Source organism: Ornithorhynchus anatinus, chromosome 8 (genome assembly GCF_004115215.2).
Source record: "Ornithorhynchus anatinus isolate Pmale09 chromosome 8, mOrnAna1.pri.v4, whole genome shotgun sequence".
NCBI lineage: Eukaryota > Metazoa > Chordata > Mammalia > Monotremata > Ornithorhynchidae > Ornithorhynchus > Ornithorhynchus anatinus.
This window is the reverse complement of record NC_041735.1, coordinates 54259354-54278119: the sequence shown is the minus strand read 5'-3', so window position 1 is coordinate 54278119 and position 18766 is coordinate 54259354. Positions and strand designations below refer to the sequence as shown.

Below are 18766 nucleotides of genomic sequence, written 5' to 3'. Positions count from 1 at the left end.
GGCACCAAGAAGTTAAGTGACTTGCCCAAAGTCACACAGCTGACAAGTGGCCGAGCCAGGATTCGAACCCATGACCTCTGACTCCAAAGCCCGTGCTCTTTCCACTGAGCCACGCTGCTTCTCAACCTACCATTTAATTTTTAAGAATTTCAACTATTGGCCTGTTGATTAAGCCACTTAAACATCACACAGGGTAAACCTCTTACAAATTCCAAAAATCCAGTGTTAGAAACATCTCCCTTAAAGTACTCAATTTAGTTACTTTTTATGCAATATATCATTACATTGCTGAAAACTAAACCAGGGTATCAGTTATTTCATCTTGTAATATTTGCCTTATTTGCTGTTAGATAATTGTTCTTCCTGCTCCCAGTACCTGCAATTAATTTTTGTTTGTGGGTAGGGATCAGGCGTCTTGCTCATAACTGTTATATTTTACTCTCCCAAGTGCTTAATACAATGCTTGGCACACAGTAAGTGCTCAATAAATACGATTGAATTGAATGATGTACTCTTCAAATCCTTTACATGGTGTTTCATACTAAGCACCCGTTAAATATCATTGCTCGTCCACTCAATTGTATATATTTTTATGACCCTATTTATTTTGTTAATGAGATGTACATCCCCTTGATTCTATTTATTGCTATTGTTTTTGTCTGTCTGTCTCCCCTGATTTGACTGTAAGCCCATCAATGGGCAGGGACTGTTTCTGTTGCCGATTTGAACATTCCAAGCGCTTAGTACAGTGCTCTGCACATAGTAAGCGCTCAATAAATACTATTGAATTAATGAATGAATAGTTGATGGATGGGCCTCTCAAGCTTGGGCCATTTCTATGCAGCAGCCAGAGCAAAGAATCAGGATGTCAGGGGTCACTGGCATCTAGAACGCCTCAAGGAGCTAAGCTACCACGGACTGATGAAGTCAGAGCTTTGGATCCAGTTGCACTGGGGCTCTCCATGCTCCTAGGTGCCTAAAAGTTTGGAATTCCTCATCTCCCCACTCAAACCCTGTCCTCCTCCTATCTTTCTTATCACCATAGACAATGCTGCCATTTTCCCCGTCTCCCAAATTCACAACTTTGGCATTGGTCCTCGACTCATCTATCTCATTCAACCCACATATTCAATCTGTCCCAAAATCCTGTGGGTTCTACCTTCACGACAGCTCTAGACCCCATCCTTTCTTCTCCATCCAAACTGCTACCATGCTTATCCAAGCACTTATTTCCCACCTCAATTCATGCATCAGCCTCCTCACCGACTTCCCTGCCTCTTGTCTCTACCCTCTCCAGTCCATCCTCCACTCTGCTGTCTGGATCATTTTTCTGAAAAGCCATTTAGTCCACATCTTTCCACACCTCCAAATCCTCCAATGGTTGCTCATCCACCTGGACATCAGTAATTCCTTACCCTTGGCTTTAAGACACTCAATCAGCTCTCCCCCTCTTTCCTTTACCTCACTGATCTCCTATAACCCAGGCTACAGACATCGCTCCTTTCATGCCAACCTACTTCCTGTACTTTAATTTTATCTATCCTGCTGCCAGCTCCTTTCCCAAATACTGCCTCAAGCTTATGAACTCCCTACCCCTTTGTGACAGACCACCACTCTCCCCCATCTTCAAAACCCTCCTAAAATGCATCCCCTCCAAAAGGTCTTCCCACACTAGGCCCTCATTTTCCTAATCCACCATCCCCTTTTTATCGCCTATGCACAAGGCTGTGTACCCTTTAAGAATTTCTTAATTTACTTATTGAGCACTTACTATTTGCATAGCACTGTACTTTGCTTGGGAGAGTACAATATAACAGAATCCAGCCTCATAGCACTTACATCCATGTTCTTATACTTTGCTTTTTCCTCTATCTGTAGTCTATTTTAATTGCTGTCTCCCTCTCTAGACTGTAAGCTACCTGTGGGCAGGGATTGCACCTATCTACTCCATTTCATTGAATTTTCCCAAGCACTTAGTACCATGTGCTCCACAGACAGTAAACACTCAAACACCACTAACTAAAAGGTCAAGGGCATAAAACAGTTTCAGAATCTAAAATGCCTTTTGTTTTCTAATTCTAAAGGTTTGAGAGGATAGTTTTAATATAAGTACTGATGAGCTCATTGATTAAAGATAGTTTCTTGGAACTCTATTTTGAGAAACAGCAGAACTCATGTGAAATGGACCGAGTTTGATACAGGAAAGGACCTCCCTCTGCCTCTCAGAAGTGCAAGTTAACAGTGTTAAAGAACCCAAATAAGTGGAAGGTGCACAAACTAAATATTACACTGGGTTTTCCTGGACTACTTCTGTATTAGTCAACCTTGAGGTTAACTTGAATGCTCAAGCGAAACAGAAAATCACATCTAAATTGGGTTTCAAGACTCTTGTACTGTTTATAAAGGAGAAAAAATTCTAGTCTAAATGTACTTATTTCTAGGAGGGTGACCAACTACCTAAATGCTAAGGGATCATTAACTCCTCATTCTGTATAGTGATGAGCACCATGTGGTTACTGCCTATGAAATACTACATGGGGAAGCCCCTAAACATAAACTAGATTCAATTTCTTTAATCAATCCTAAATCATTACCCAAAACACATAGAAAGAAAATATAAACATAATGTTTTCCAAAACCTTTTACTTTGGGAAATTAGGAGGCTTGGAGACTACAGACAATGCTGAATTGACATTACATATATCCCACCTGAAATAAAGTGGTGGAGGGGAGGAAGGTGGCAACTTTTAGTTGCGGATGCATGCTTGGAGCTATGAACATGTTCAAGACGTACCCGACTTCCTCTTGAGACCTTAAAGAAATTTCATCTCTACTCTGATTCTACTGCAGGCCAGGCACATAGAAAGAATTCTGATCCATTTCAAACGGTCTAAAGCCTTTTTTAATGGTATCTGTTCAGTGAGTACTATGTGCCAGGGACTGTATTGAGCACTAGGGTAGATACAGGCTTATCAGGTTGGACATAGTCCATATCCCATAATCCAATCACATTTATTGAGTGCTTTCTGTGTGCTAAGCACTTTATTTAATGCTTGGCAGGGTACAGTATAACAACCAAAAGACAGTCCCTGCCTACAATGAGGGGCTCAGTCTTAATCCCTGTTTTACAGATGAGGTAACTGAGGCACAGAGAAGTGAAGTGACTTAACCCAAGGTCACAGGGTAGACTAGTGGTGGAGCCGGGAACAGAACCCAGGTCCTTTGACTCCGAGACCCATATTCTATTTACTAGGCCATGCTGCTTTGCTTGAAAATTACCTTTAAAAAGTTACTAGCCTATAAGTGGGACATATAAGTGGGATCTTAACACTGCCTTTCATCCCCTCTGTGGCTTTAACCTCCTTAAGACAGAGTAGACTCAGTAGTGGAGATGCCCAGAGGCCTAGAAGGCAGACTTTTTTTTAGCCCAGGTAGCTAACTTTGGGAGTCATGGGGCAGAGGGGAGGGAGGGATTGAGCAGGGAAAGGAGGCTCAGAAAGAAGACTGACTTAGGCAGATCACTGACCAGGACTTTGATACTGAGTTGTCATTGCCTCTTTAGAAAAGAGATAGTGTATTCTCCTGTCATAGGTTTTAAATGATGCAGAAGCTTGGAAGAAATGGAAATGGCTTAACCAACCCCAGGGAGAGGGTGTCAACAATGAAAATACCCACAAATGTTCCCCCCGCCCCGACACTGTCCAGCTTTTAATATTACACAATCTCTTGGGAGCAGAAATGTTAAATGGTTTAAAAAAGCTTATAGTTGAATCAGAATTCTATTATCCTAAAAATCAATACTGATCAACAGGTGGTCAGTTGTAATTTATTTTCAAATTTGAGTGGTTATACTGCTTTCCCAAAACATCTCACCATCATCTATTGGCTATTCGACATCACCCCTCTTGTGAGGTCTCAGAGTTGTTGTCTTGGTTTGACAGATGGGGAAAATCTATGGAGGAGGAAAAAAAGATCCTCTGCCGCCCACCTCCTCACCGTCCCTCGGTCTCGCCTATCCCGCCGTCGACCCCCGGGCCACGTCCTCCCGCGGTCCTGGAATGCCCTCCCTCCTCACCTCCGCCAAACTGTTTCTCTTCCCCTCTTCAAAACCCTACTTAAAACTCACCTTCTCCAAGAGGCCTTCCCAGACTGAGCTCCCTTCTCCCTCTACTCCCTCTACCACCCCCCTTCACTTCTCCGCAGCTAAACCCTCTTTTCCCCCTTTCCCTCTGCTCCTCCACCTCTCCCTTCCCATCCCCACAGCACTGTACTCGTCCGCTCAACTGTATATATTTCCGTTACCCTATTTATTTTGTTAATGAATTGTACATCGCCTCGATTCTATTTAGTTGCCATTGTTTTTATGAGATGTTCTTCCCCTCGACTCTATTTATTGCCATTGTTCTTGTCTGTCCATCTCCCCCGATTAGACTGTAAGCCCGTCAAACGGCAGGGACTGTCTCTATCTGTTGCCTACCTGTTCATCCCAAGCGCTTAGTACAGTGCTCTGCACATAGTAAGCGCTCAATAAATACTATTGAATGAATAACTATCTTGTGGCTAAAGCCACAAGGTCAGCAAATTGAGTTCAACTCCTAGGTCTTGACTTGAACTACCAGGCCATGTGTAAATTTGTTGTGGGCAAGGATTGCATCTATCATATTGTTGTTTTGTACTCGCCCAAACACTCAGTACAGTGTTTACAGTGTTCTGTGCACAATAAGCACTCAATAAATGATCGACTGATTTAGAGTGGTAGTAGCATTTACGAAATCTACATAAGGGAGAAGTGTAGCCACTGGAAATTTTAGAGATAGAAATTTTAGAGATTGAGTTAAGACACTCAATGCCCTGTTAAATTCAACCTAACACCTCTCCAGCATCAGCAGGGGACTAAACCAACCAAAGTGGTCAAATTTACATGATAACGTAGTTGCTAAACTGGCCCATTTTATCCACAATAAAGAGGTACCTTTACAAGACAGATAAAGAATTGAATCATGTGACAGGCATTAAAACAGACACCTCTTTCTGGGATTAAAGACAAGAATACTATAAATGAACCTGAATTTATAAAATCACCTTAATTTTTGAGTTAGGATACGTCTGACACACTACCTCTGGTGTTAAAGGTTTCAGTTAGCAAGCCGCCTAATCTAATAGGATTACAGCCTAATCAGATGGGAAGCAGCATGATCTAATGTGAGCAGGGGACTGAGCCTGGATTCTAATGTTGGATTTACCACTGGTCTTGGGGAGGGGAGGTTGTGGGGGGAAGTGTGTGGATGGATGGACAGACAGATGGGAGTGTGTGGGAAATATATCTTGGGCAAATCGTTTAATTTCTCTGTGCCTTAGCTTTCCCAGCTGTAAAATAAGGATTAAATACCTGTTCTCCCTCCCCCTTAAAGTGTAAGCCTCATGTGGGACAGGGGCTAAATCCAATATGCTTACAGTATATCTACCCCAGCACTTAGTACAGTGTTGAGCACATAAGTGCTTCACAAGTACCATTATTATCATTATTATTATGTGGATCAGTGCCTGTGTCCAACCCCATTAACCTGTATCTACCCCAACACTTAGTACAGTGCTTGGCACATAATCGCTTAACAAATATTACAGTTATTATTATATGCAATAGCAGACCTGACTTTTGTTCTCATTTCCTAAATTGCCTTCTAGAAATGTATTTTAATACTATATTCATATTTTTTCCCACTTTCTAGGAAGAGGGGTTCAGAGTAAGAATAAAATGATATTTTAAATCTCAGGGGTAAACATTTGACATTATTAAGATTGTGGAGTTCTTACAAATATAGATGGAAATGAGTGATCTAAAGATGCCTTTAGGCCCCCATTTTTAAAAAGAAGCCTCAGCACACTTGGCAACATCTAATTTTTTACAAATGGTATTTATTATGCACTTGCTATGTGCCAGATACTGTGCTTGTGCTTACACTGGTGTAGATACAAACTAGTCAGGTTCATTTATTCATTCAATAGTATTTATTGAGCGCTTAATATGTGCAGAGCACTGTACTAAGCGCTTGGAATGTACAATTCGGCAACAGATAGAGACAATCCCTGCTCATTGATGGGCTTACAGTCTAATCGGGGGAGACAGACGGACAAAAACAATAGCAATAAATAGAATCAAGGGGATGTACATCTCATTAACAAAATAAATAGGGTAATAAAAATATATACAAATGAGCGGACGAGGACACTGTTGAGGGGAGGGGAAAGGAGAGGGGGAGGAGCAGAGGGAAAGGGGGGGAAAGGGGGCTTAGCTGAGGGGAAGTGAGGGGGGAGCAGAGAGGGAGCAGAGGGAAAAGGGGAAGCTCAGTCTGGGAAGGCCTCTTGGAGGAGGTGAGCTCTCAGTAAGGCTTTGAAGAGGGGAAGAGAGTTAGTTTGGTGGAGGTGAGAAGGGAGGGCATTCCAGGACAGCGGGAGGACGTGGGCCGGGGGTCGACGGCGGGATAGGCGAGAACGGGGGACCGTGAGGAGGTGGGCGGCAGAGGAGCGGAGCCTACGGGGTGGGCAGTAGAAAGAGAGAAGTGAGGAGAGGTAGGAGGGGCAAGGTGATGGAGAGCCTTGAAGTCTAGAGTGAGAAGTTTTTGTTTCGTGAGGAGGTTGATAGGCAAGCACTGGAGGTTTTTAAGAAGGGGAGTGACATGCCCAGAGCGTTTCTGCAGGAAGATGATGGAACACAGTCCATGTGCCACAAGGGGCTCACGGTCTTAATCTCCCTTTTATTGATGAAGTAACTGAGGCATAGAGAAATGAAGTGACTTGCCCAAGGTCACAAAGCAGGTAAGTAGCAAAACCGGCATTAGAACCCAGGTCCTTCTGACTCCAAGGCCTGTGCTCTATCCACTAGGCCACACTCCTTCCCCAGGTTCACAAATTCTTGTTCTTCACCCCAAAATGAGAAGTCCAAAGGTGGATGGAAATTGTTGCCCCTAACCATGACAGTTTTAATTTAAAGAATATATACAGGTGCTTTCTGACCCATACAGTGAAAGTTATAGTCTAGAAGACCCCAAAATCTCCTATAGCCACCAAAGAATTTCCATGTGGCCACCAAGAGACAGGTAGGGACAAAAAAAAGGACATAAAAAACCAGAATATAAGCACTGAGGGAGAGTTAGTGCATTTTTAAGATACATGAATCCTTCACAGATCTCTGCTAATTTTTTAGTTAACCCACTCTTTAAAAAAGGCAGCCACTAAGAATGTTGCAGCGGGTAAGCTGCAAACTTTTCTAACCACTAATATAGAAAAACCCACTACGAAACATATTCCATCATTACAAAGTTACAGGTAGGGGGATTTTACAAAAATAGGCTCCTAAAAATACCTTACCTCGGTGACTTCCTACTACAATCTAGCCCACACGCTTTGCTCCTCTCAGGCCCCCATACTCACTGTACTTCAATCTCGTCTATCACATCGCTGACCTCTTGCCCTCCCTTTGGACTGGATCTCCCTCCTCCTCCTAATCCCGGCTCTGCCACTGGTCCGCTGTGGAACCTTGGGCCAGTCATTTCACTTCTCTATGCCTCTGTTTCCTCATCTGTAAAATGGGGATTAAGATTGTGAGCCCCACGTGACACAGGGACTGTGTCCAACCTGATATCCCTGTATGCACTCCAACACTCAGTACACTGCCTGGCACAAAGTAAGTAAGCACTTACATACCACAATTACTATTATTATTGTATGTCAGACCACCTCTCTTTCCACCTTCAAACCCTATTAAAATCACAACTCCCAAGAGGCCTTCCCTAGCTAAACCCTAATTTCCCTTTCTCCTTCTCCTCTCTGTGTTGCCTGCCCACTTGGATCTATACCCTTGGAGCACTTGACATTAGCCCAGCCTCAGCGCTTAATTACAAACCCTAACTATTTTAATGTCTGTCTCCCCCATAGACTGAAGGCTCCTCATGGGCAGAGATCATGTCTACCAACTCTGTTATCTTGCACTCTCCCAAAACCTTGTAGTACAGTGCACTGTACACAGGAAGCACTCAATAAATACCATTGATTTACTGATTGCTGTCTCAGTTCATACTTTTTTTTAAGAGGCTACTAAATGGTGACAAACCGTTACTGTAAAAAACCAGAGTACGCTTTTTGTCTTTCACATTTCCACTCCTATTCCAACTATACTAAGCTTAAAACAGTGCCTGGTACGTAGTAAGTGCTTAACGAATATCATTATTATTAAGCTACTACCACAGCGTTAATTAAAATTAATTTTCTAATTGTATCCACAGAAGTATAGACTATGCTAGAAACAATAAACATCATTCACAATACAAGTACAGTACTTTTTAACTCAATATCTTGGCTAGTATTAGGGCTTCATTCTGTCGACTTCACTAAAAGTATATTTATTCACCAGCCCCAACCAATCAGGTGGTTCTTATTCATCTTAGGCCAAATTCTTCTTTCTCTCTACATATAGAGCTGCTTTGAAACTAAAGGGCGCTCCATTGCAGAGGAACAAAAATGTTTCAGAAGCTATCACCTTTAACACACTTCCTAGAGTAACATTTATTTTGACACTGACAACCTAAAACTAGCTAGCTTCAAGGTTTTTCTTCCAAAGCAATATTTAAAAGATCAGTCTTACAATACACACCAGAGTTACTCTTGCAGCTTATTTTAATTTTTTTTTTTTTTACAAACCCCAGTGACATATATCCTCAGGCCAAAGGAATCATTTTGGAAGATTTAGTAAACCTCAAACTCTCCAAATAATATTTGTGTGAAACTGTCAGAATTTTCAAAGTTTTTGTTTTCAACTCCTGTGACTCACCAACAGCTGGTTTTAATGCACTTGGATAAATCAATCTAGAAATAAAGTCAGTAAGAATTTAAAAGTAGAATGTAGAACCATACTATTTTCTATCAAATTTTTAAATTTTATTCAAACACGAGGTGAGATCCGCCTGGGGAATGGACTCTAAAACTAAAGGATGCGTGCTGGCGGGGTACACTCAATTTAACGGCACAAAAAAACAGATTGGGGGGAGGAAGGGGGCTATATCAAAATCTTGAGAAGGGAACCCAAAATATCCCTGAGCAACAGATGTTCTATACCACGCCCACAGACAGCGCAGTGAACCCCAGCCAGTCATCTCTCACATTATGTGCTGTTGTCCCATTAGGGAATGAGGCAAGAGAATGAGCTTAGTTCACCAAAACCCACCATCCTTACTGGGAAAAAAAAAAAATCAATCATATGTTATATTGATGGTGGATTCCTCCCTACCTAACGGAACCAAGATCTTCACGTAGCTGCCTGGGATATTGGTTATTTCATTGCTGGATGTTTAAGTTGCCCTATTTAGGAATAATAACGATAATAATAATAATAATGGTATTTGTTAAAACCTTACTATATGTCAAACACTGTACTAAGCACTGGGGCAGACACAAGATCAGGCTGGACTCAGTCCCTGTCATAGTCCCCTCACATAGTTTAAGCAGGAGAGGGAAGGGGTATTTAATCCCCATTTGGCAAATGATGAAACAGGCACAAAGATGTTAGTGATTTGCCTAAGGCAAGCAGGCAAGGAGCAGAACTGGGATTAGAACTCAGGTCCTCTGACTTCCAATTCATTCAATCATATTTATTAAGCGCTTACTGTGTGCAGAGCACAGTACTGAACGCTTGAAAAGAACAATTCAGCAACAAATGGAGACACTCCCTAAACAAAAACAGGCTCACAGTCTGGAAGGGGGGAGATAGATATGAAAACAAATAAACATATATATATATACATCATTAATAGAATAATAAATAATAATAATAAATATGTACATACATAATCTTTACATGACCCCAGGGGTCATTTCTGTGGGTTTCCCATAGGTCTTTAAACTACAACCAAATGCACTAATTGGCTCTCACCAGCAAAAGTACCATTTTCAAACATGTTATCTGTTTTCATATTTTAGGCAGAAAAAGCAACCAAATTAAAACAGGCCAAAACAATACCTAAGGTTTAGATGGCACAGAAGCTATTGCGCTCAGCCTTCTTGCAGCTATGGTAAGACTAATTACGGGGCCTGGGATTCACAAACATTCAAAGTGGACTTAAAAAATATTGCCAAACCTTCTTTTTTTTAGTCACCTAATCCTTCACCATGTAGATATTCATGCAGTACAGCAATTGAAATCAGTATTCATAAGTATTGGTTCACCCTAAATTGTTCCCCTACTCATAGAGTGCCTATTTTCACCAATGAAAGATGGATCAGTGGTATTTACTGAGGGTTAATATGTGCAGAGCACTGCACTAAGTGCTTGGGAGAGAAAGATATACCAGTTGGTGGTAGGCATGTTCCAATCAATGCTATTTACTGAACTCATACTGTGTGCAGAGCACTGTACTATGTGCTCGGGTGAGTATGATCAAGGGAATTAGCAGACGTGTTCCTTGACTCTAATGAGCTTACAGCCTAGAGAGGGAGACAGACATTACTATGAACAAATGATTTATAATGTATAATTTTAAAATATGTACATAAGTACTGTGGGCTCCTGCCCACAGGGAGCTTGCAATCTACAGGGGGAGAGAGAGAGACATTAAAATAAATTATACATCTGTACAAATCCAAGTGCAAGAGTGATGCAGAAGGGAGAGGGGGTAGTCGGGGAAGGCCTCTTGAAGGAGATGTGATTGCAATAAAGCCTTGAATGTGGGGAAGATTGATCATCTGTCAGAGGTAAAGGGGGAGGGAGTTCCTGACCAGAGACAGGACGTGGGCGAGATAGACGAGATCAAGGTACAGTGAGTAGGTTGGTGTTAGTGTAGCGAAGTAAACGTGCCTGGTTGTGGTAGGAAATCAGTGAGGTAAGATAGGAGGGGGCATGGTGATTAAGCACTTTCGGTTCAATGCAGAGGTGGATGGGCAACCACTGGAGGTTTTTGAGAAGTGGGGAAACATGGACTGAACAGTTGGTATAAAAATGATCCAGGCAGCCAGGAATGGACTGGGGTGCGGAGAGACAGGAGGCCAGCAAGGAGGCTGATGCACTCATCATGGTGGGAAAGGATAAATGCTGAAAGTACTGTTAAAGGATTGACAATATAAGCCAAATAAAACGGTAAGCAGTAGTGTGTATTGCAAAAGAACTCAGAGTAGGAGGGTGGATGGGAAAGAGGTGTAAGGGAAGGAGAAAAGAGTGGGAGGAAGTTTTGAATTCAAATTCAGAATTTCAACGTCAAATTACTGTGTAGCTTACCATTAAACTTTAAACTAGCTCCTCATGAAAACATGAATTACCCCTCCCAAGATGTTTATATCTATTAAAGTACAGAATGGAGTGGCATATTGATTGTAGTCCTAAACAACAGTTTATAATTCTATTGTAGTTTTTAAATATACATATTATCCCATTATTTTCAATTCTCCATCACGGCACATGTTGCCAGAGGACAAACATGAAGATATTCACTGCTATATGCATTTGAAAAAAGTTAAAAGACATTTCTGACACGGAAATTATTTTATTTTACACTTCTGCATTCTTAGTCAAACTGATGACCTATAACCCAAAATTCTGATACAAGTTGGAAAGCAAATTTAAGCGGTAGCATACTGATATTACCTATGGGATGGTATTTCCACAAGCATTTTGTTAATTCTAAAACTGCACGGATCTTTGACTCAGTGCTTGAATTGAAGCGTTTACTATATTGCTCTTCACAGAGTAAGTGCTCAATACATACTATTGTTGCAAAAAAGAAAAGGTAGAAGTTGAGGCAGTACTCAGAAGGGGAATCAATGGAGAATAATCTGCCTACACTTGCAAATTACTTTCTGGGTCACTTTACTGGCTCTTGAGAGAGCCGCAGAGAGTCAGCAGGTCTGTACCACTTAATTCCCTTGTATTTCCAACTTTAACTGATGCCTACCGATTCACACCTACACCTGGTTCTGCAGGTGACTATGTGCCCAGGTGGGTAATTTTGAGAGACTATCCGGGCTTGGGCAAGGGTTGGGACAGAGGGGGTTAAGAAGAGCCCTCTGTGGGGGGAAATAGGAAAAGCCCTCGGGGGGGGGGGGGAATTGGAAGAGCCATCTGGAGCAAGAATAGGAAGAGCCCTGGGGGGGGGGGAGAATAGGAAGAACCCTCGGGGGGGGGGGGGAATAGGAAGAACCCGGGGGGGAGGAAGAGCACTCTGGCAGGGGAAATAGGAAGAGCACTTGGGGGGAATAGGAAAAGCTCTCTGGCAGGGGAAATAGGGAGAGCCCTGGGGGGGGGGGATAGGAAGAGCACTGGGGGGGGGAATAGGAAGAGCCCTGAGGAGGGGGGAATAAGAGGAGCCCTTTGGCAGGGGAAATAGGAAGAGGCCAGGGGGGGATAGGAAGAGCCCTGGGGAGGGGGGAAATAGAGCCCTCTGGAGGGGGGACAGCAAGAGCACTCTGGGGGAAATAGGAAGAGCCCTCGGGGGGGGGGAATAGGAAGAGCCCTCGGGGGGGATAGGAAGAGCCCTCTGGAGGGGGGACATCAAGAGCACTCTAGGGGTGATAAGCAGAGCCCGGGGTGGGGGGAAGAAGCAGAGGCGGGGGGGAGGGGGATAAGCAGAGCACTAGGGCGAATAAGCAGAGCACGGGGGGGGGGGGATATAAGAAGACCACGGGGGGGTGGTAAGAAGAGCACTGGGTGGAGGGGAGCTAAGAAGGGCAGTGGGAGGGGATGGGGGTGGTAAGCGGGCAGGATGAGCGTGCCAACTTGTGGGAGGCTCTCGGGGCGGTGTGCACGTGGGTCCGCAGCGCGCAGGGCAGAGTGAGCGCCCCGCCAGGCCTAGCCCTTTCCCACAGGCCGAGGGCGGCGCGGGGGAAGCAAGCGAAACCCCCCGTCCCGCCCCGCCCCGCCCGGAGACGGGGGGGGGGGGGGGGGGGGCTCCCGGACCCAAGGCTGCAGCCCGGCCGGAGTCCGCGCGGCCCCGCCCGGGCACGGGGGGGCGCGCGCGCGGGCACGAGGCGGGGGCGCGCCCCCCCTCCCCCCCTTTGCAGCCACACCTAGCAACAAGCGCTGACAGGACGCAGCGGCGGGGAGGAGGAGGAGGAGGAGGAGGAAGCGGAATGGCTGCCGCTCCCTCCCTCCCTCCCGGAGCCCTGACAGCCTGAGCCGGGGCGGAAGCAGCAGGCGGCGTGCAGAGCTCTGCCCCTCCATCCTCCCCCCATCTGCACCCCCTCTATCGCAACCCACCTCGATCTGCACCCCCTCCTCGGCTGGGGCGCCCGCCCACCCTTCCCCTCCCCCGCCCCGTGCATTTTGCAGGGAGCTGAGCTCTGCAGGAGTCGGAGCGCTCCCACCCTCCCCTTACCGATGTGGTTGTCCTCGATGTGCTCGATGAGCTCGGCCAGGGTGGGGAAGTGTAGTCCGCAGCCCCCGAACCTGCAGGTATTGGAGAAGAAGGAGGCGGCGGCGATGCCTGTCATGGTGTTGGAGGGAGAGATTCCCCCCCTCCCCTCCCCCGCCGTCTGCTCTGCCCCTGCCGACCGCAGGGAGGGAGGCGAGAAGGGGGTGGGGTGCCGACACACACACACACACACAGAGGAAAAAAGGGAGAGATGCAGGGAGAAGAGAGAAAGAGGAGGAGGAGGTGGAGGCGGCAGCAGCAGCGGCAACGTCGGAGGGGAGGGCCGAGGGTTGGATGAAGCAGCCGCAGCTGGGAGGAGGGACCAGTCCTGCTCGGGAACAGCTGGACTGCCCCAACCCCATCCCACCCCACCCCGCATTCGGGCGGATCCATCCCCTAAACGCCGGGGAGGCCCCCTAAGCATCGGCACCTGAAGCCCCCGCACAACTTTAGTGAATCATGTGGGTGTTTGCCAAGCGCTTACTCGGGGCAGAGCGCTGGGGTGGATTTACAGGGTCGTCGGGTTGTCCCACGTGGGGCTCCCTGGCTTCATCCCCCCTTTTCCAGATGAGGCAACTGAGGCGCAGAGAAGTGACTTGCCCGCAGGAGACGCTGGGGTGGATTTACAGGGTCATCAGGTTGTCCCACGTGGGGCTCACTGGCTTCACCCCCCTTTTCCAGATGAGGTAACTGAGGCGCAGAGAAGTGACTTGCCCGCAGGAGACGCTGGGGTAGATTTACAGGGTCATCAGGTTGTCCCACGTGGGGTTCACTGGCTTCATCCCCCTTTTCCAGATGAGGTAACTGAGGCACAGAGAAGTGACTTGGCCTCAGGACACGCTGGGGTGGATTTACAGGGTCATCAGGTTGTCCCAGGTGGGGCTCACTGGCTTCATCCCCCTTTTCCAGATGAGGTAACTGAGGCACAGTGAAGTGACTTGCCAACAGGAGACGCTGGGGTAGATTTACAGGGTCAGGTTGTCCCACGTGGGGCTCCTTGGCTTCATCCCCCTTTTCCAGATGAGGTAATAATATTGGTATTTGTTAAGCGTTTACTATGTGCAGAGCACTGTTCTAAGTGCTGGGGTAGGTACAGGGTCATCAGGTTGTCCCACGTGGGGTTCACTGGCTTCATCCCCCTTTTCCAGATGAGGTAACTGAGGCACAGAGAAGTGACTTGGCCTCAGGACACGCTGGGGTGGATTTACAGGGTCATCAGGTTGTCCCACGTGGGGCTCACTGGCTTCATCCCCCCTTTTCCAGATGAGGCAACTGAGGCACAGAGAAGTGACGCCCGCAGGACACGCTGGGGTGGGTTTACAGGGTCATCAGGTTGTCCCACGTGGGGCTCACTGGCTTCATCCCCCCTTTTCTAGATGAGGCAACTGAGGCACAGAGAAGTGACTTGCCCGCAGGAGACGCTGGGGTAGATTTACAGGGCCATCAGGTTGTCCCACGTGGGGCTCACTGGCTTCACTCCCCCTTTTCCAGATGAGATAACTGAGGCACAGAGAAGTGACTTGCCCACAGGAGACGCTGGGGTGGATTTACAGGGTCATCAGGTTGTCCCACGTGGGGTTCACTGGCTTCATCCCCCTTTTCCAGATGAGGTAACTGAGGCACAGAGAAGTGACTTGGCCTCAGGACACGCTGGGGTGGATTTACAGGGTCATCAGGTTGTCCCAGGTGGGGCTCACTGGCTTCATCCCCCTTTTCCAGATGAGGTAACTGAGGCACAGTGAAGTGACTTGCCAACAGGAGACGCTGGGGTAGATTTACAGGGTCAGGTTGTCCCACGTGGGGCTCCTTGGCTTCATCCCCCTTTTCCAGATGAGGTAATAATATTGGTATTTGTTAAGCGTTTACTATGTGCAGAGCACTGTTCTAAGTGCTGGGGTAGGTACAGGGTCATCAGGTTGTCCCATGTGAGGCTCACAGTCTTCATCCCCCTTTTCCAGATGAGGTAATTGAGGCACAGAGAAGTTCAGTGGCTTGCCCACAGTCACACAGCTGACAAGGGACAGATCAGAATTCAAACCCATGACCTCTGACTCCCAAGCCCAGGCTCATTCCACTGAACCACGCTGACTCTGCCTGGCCCCCAGCTGCGGAGGATCGTCCGTGGGGGGCTTTTAAATCCAGGGCCACGGTCATCCACCCCATCTGGAGATGATGGACTCAGCTGCAAGGAGTTTGTTTCCCCCGGGGAAGCCGCCCTTACCTGGGCACACGTGGGCCGGCATCATTTCCCCTCCCCCTTCTAGACTGTGAGCCCCGTTGTGGGCAGGGATTGTCTCTGTTGCTGAATTGTACTGTCCAAGCACTTAGTACAGTGCTCTGCACACAATAATTGCTGAATAAATACGATTGAATGAATGTTTTTGGAAACAACTGTGGCTTCTGAGTTATCTTCTAGATTGTGAGCCCGTTGTGGGCAGGGAGTGTCTCTATTGCTGAATTGCACTGTCCAAGCGCTTAGTACAGTGCTCTGCAAATAGTAAGCGCTCAACAAATACGATTGAATGAATTGCATTATTTTGAAGCAACTGTGGCTTCTGAGTTATCTTCTGGACTGTGAACCCATTGTGGGCAGGAGTTGTCTCTGCTGCAGAACTGTATTGTCCAAGCACTTAGTACAGTGCTCTGCACACAATAATTGCTCAATAAATATGATTGAATGAATGTTTTTGGAAACAACTGTGGTTTCTGAGTTATCTTCTGGACTGTGAACCCATTGTGAACAGGGATTGTCTCTGTTTATTGCTGAAATGGACTTTCCAAGCGCTTAGTACTGTGTTCTGTACAGAGTAAGTGCTCAGTAAATACGATTGAATAAATGTTTTTTGAAACAACTGTGGCTCCTGAGTTATCTTCTAGACCGTGAGCCCATTGTGGGCAGGGGTTGTCTCTGTTGCTGAATGGTACTGTCCAAGCGCTTAGTACAGTGGTCTGCACACAGTAAACACTCAATAAATACGATTGAATGAATGCATGTTTTTTGAAACAGCTGTGGCTTCTGAGATCTTCTAGACTGTGAGCCCATTGTGGGCAGGGATTGTCTCTGTTGCTGAACTGTACTGTCCAAGCGGTTAGTACAGTGCTATCCACAGTAAGTGCTCAATAAATACGATTGAATGAATGCATGAATGATTCAGAGGTGATCCACTCCCTGAAAATAAAATGCTGAATTATTACCTTTCTTCTTCTCCCAGACAGCCTGATCTCCACCAAAGGGGCAGTTTTGGCCGTAGCGGGATGGTAGTTCGTGAACGTTTTTTGAAACAACTGTGGCTCTCGAGTTATCTTCTAGACCGTGAGCCCGTTGTGGGCAGGGGTTGTCTCTATTTGCTGCTGAATTTTACTTTCCAAGCGCTTAGTACAGTGCTCTGCCCATAGTAAGCACTCAGTAAATATTATTGAATGAATGAGTCATTTTCCAGAGACGCACCGAGGGAACCGGGAAAAGTAATCGCACTCACCTTGCTGTTGCCAACGTGGTACTCTATTCACTGGAGAGGCCTACTAACTAATTGATTTTAATGAAGTTTCCCCCCAGGCTAAAAATAAAAAAGCCTGAACTTTATTTAAATTTAGAGAGGGAGGGGTGGGTTTGCCAGAGCTTTATGAATGAATGCTATAATCTCCTGCTGCTACTTCCAGTAAGGCAGTCAGCTAACTTCATAAAAGATAATCAATCCACCAGTCAGTGGTCTTTACTGAGTGCTTACTACGTGCAGAGCAGTGTACTAAATGCTGGGGAGAATACAACAGAATTAGCAGACACGTTCTCTGCCCGTAACGAAGGACTGCCCCCCGTTCTCTGAAAATAAAATGCTGAATTGTTACCTTTCTTTTTTTCCCAGACAGCTCTATCACAACCAAAGGGGGAGTTGTGGCAATAGCAGGATAGTGGTTAGTGAATGTTTTTGAAACAACTGTGGCTTCTGAGTTATCATTTTTTCTTAGCATTGCAAAAATCTTGGAGCCAGGAGTGATTGCCCTGGTTACTCTTAAGGGTTCAAAACTTTGTTACAAAAACCTAAACCTCATCTTTGCTCTAAAGTCAATTTAGTAGTTTGGCTGAAATGGAACTTTTTTACTGAGAATCTGATAGTTGCCCACACAAAGATTGCCCATTCCCTTGCACTTAGGAATTCTGTTTCTGCGGGTTTCCCAACTTCAATAGTATTTAGTATTTATTGAGTGCTTACTATGTGCACAGCACTGTACTAAGCGCTTGGAGTGAACAAATCGGTGACAGATAGAGACAGTCCTTGCCCTTTGATGGGCTTACAGTCTAATCTGGGGAGATGGACAGACAAGAACAATAGCAATAAATAGAATCAAGGCGATGTACACCTCATTCACAAAATAAATAGGGTAATGAAAATATATACAGTTGAGCGGATGAGTACAGTGCTGAGGGGATGGGAAGGGAGAGGGGGAGGAGCAGAGGGAAATGGGGAGAAAAGAGGGTTAAGCTGCGGAGAGGTGAAGGGGGGTTGGTAGAGGGAGTAGAGGGAGAAGAGGAGCTCAGTCTGGGAAGGCCTCTTGGAGGAGGTGAGTTTTACGTAGGGTTTTGAAGAGGGGAAGAGAATTCGTTTAATGGAGGTGAGGAGGGAGGGCGTACCTGGACAGCCGGATTGTGGCCCAGGGGTCGATGGCGGGATAGGCGAGAACGGGGGACGGTGAAGAGGTGGGTGGCAGAGGAGCGGAGCGTGTGGGGTGGGCAGTGGAAAGAGATAAGGGAAGAGAGGTAGGAGGGGGCAAGGTGATGGACAGCCTTGAAGCCTAGAGTGAGAAGTTCAAGAACTACAGTTTAGGAAAATCAAGTTGCAGGTGAGTTTTGGGAAGAAAACACTAGTATCAACTTTCTATCGATATCGAGGCAGCGTAAGAGTAAATATTTTAGGGCAAAGTTGGTATGGCTGCTCCAGATTGTAAACTTCTTGGGGGCAGCTCTGTGTTCGGTCGATCCCAATGAATTAAGGACAATACAATGATTCCGGTAGACATTCAGTAAGAATTTATGATCATTAAGTAAGTGCCACTTTAAAACTGTTTACTAGGAATGCAACAAGTTCCTTCTGGAGACTAGAGCCAGAAGAAAGGGATAGTCATCACGGTGTTCATTAAGCAGACACTATTTTCTAAGCACTGAGGTAGATGAACACACCAACCGGATCATACAGTTTCCTTCTCATGTGGGAGTCATCATTTAAAATGGACAAAGAGCAGGTATGGAAGAGGAAGAGTGCACTGGAGTTATTTCTTGCAAAACATGGTCCCAAAACTTGACTTATAACTCCAACTCTGTGAGACCGAGGTGCTGACAATATTTCTCATTAATGTTGATCCAAGATCAGAGGCAGGAG

The 18766-nt window shown here is 45.9% G+C and overlaps 1 protein-coding gene across 1 annotated transcript in view; it reads right to left on the bottom strand.

Moving 5' to 3' along the window:
- The window catches only part of JAZF1 (JAZF zinc finger 1), a 326592-nt gene extending 312960 nt beyond the window's left edge, over positions 1 to 13632 (bottom strand). The window contains exon 1 of the mRNA XM_029071263.2: positions 13356 to 13632. Within this exon, the coding sequence (XP_028927096.1) occupies positions 13356 to 13470 (115 nt within the window). The 5' untranslated portion in view covers positions 13471 to 13632. The remainder of the gene's footprint in view (positions 1 to 13355) is intronic.
- Between the last annotated feature and the right edge of the window lie 5134 nt (positions 13633 to 18766).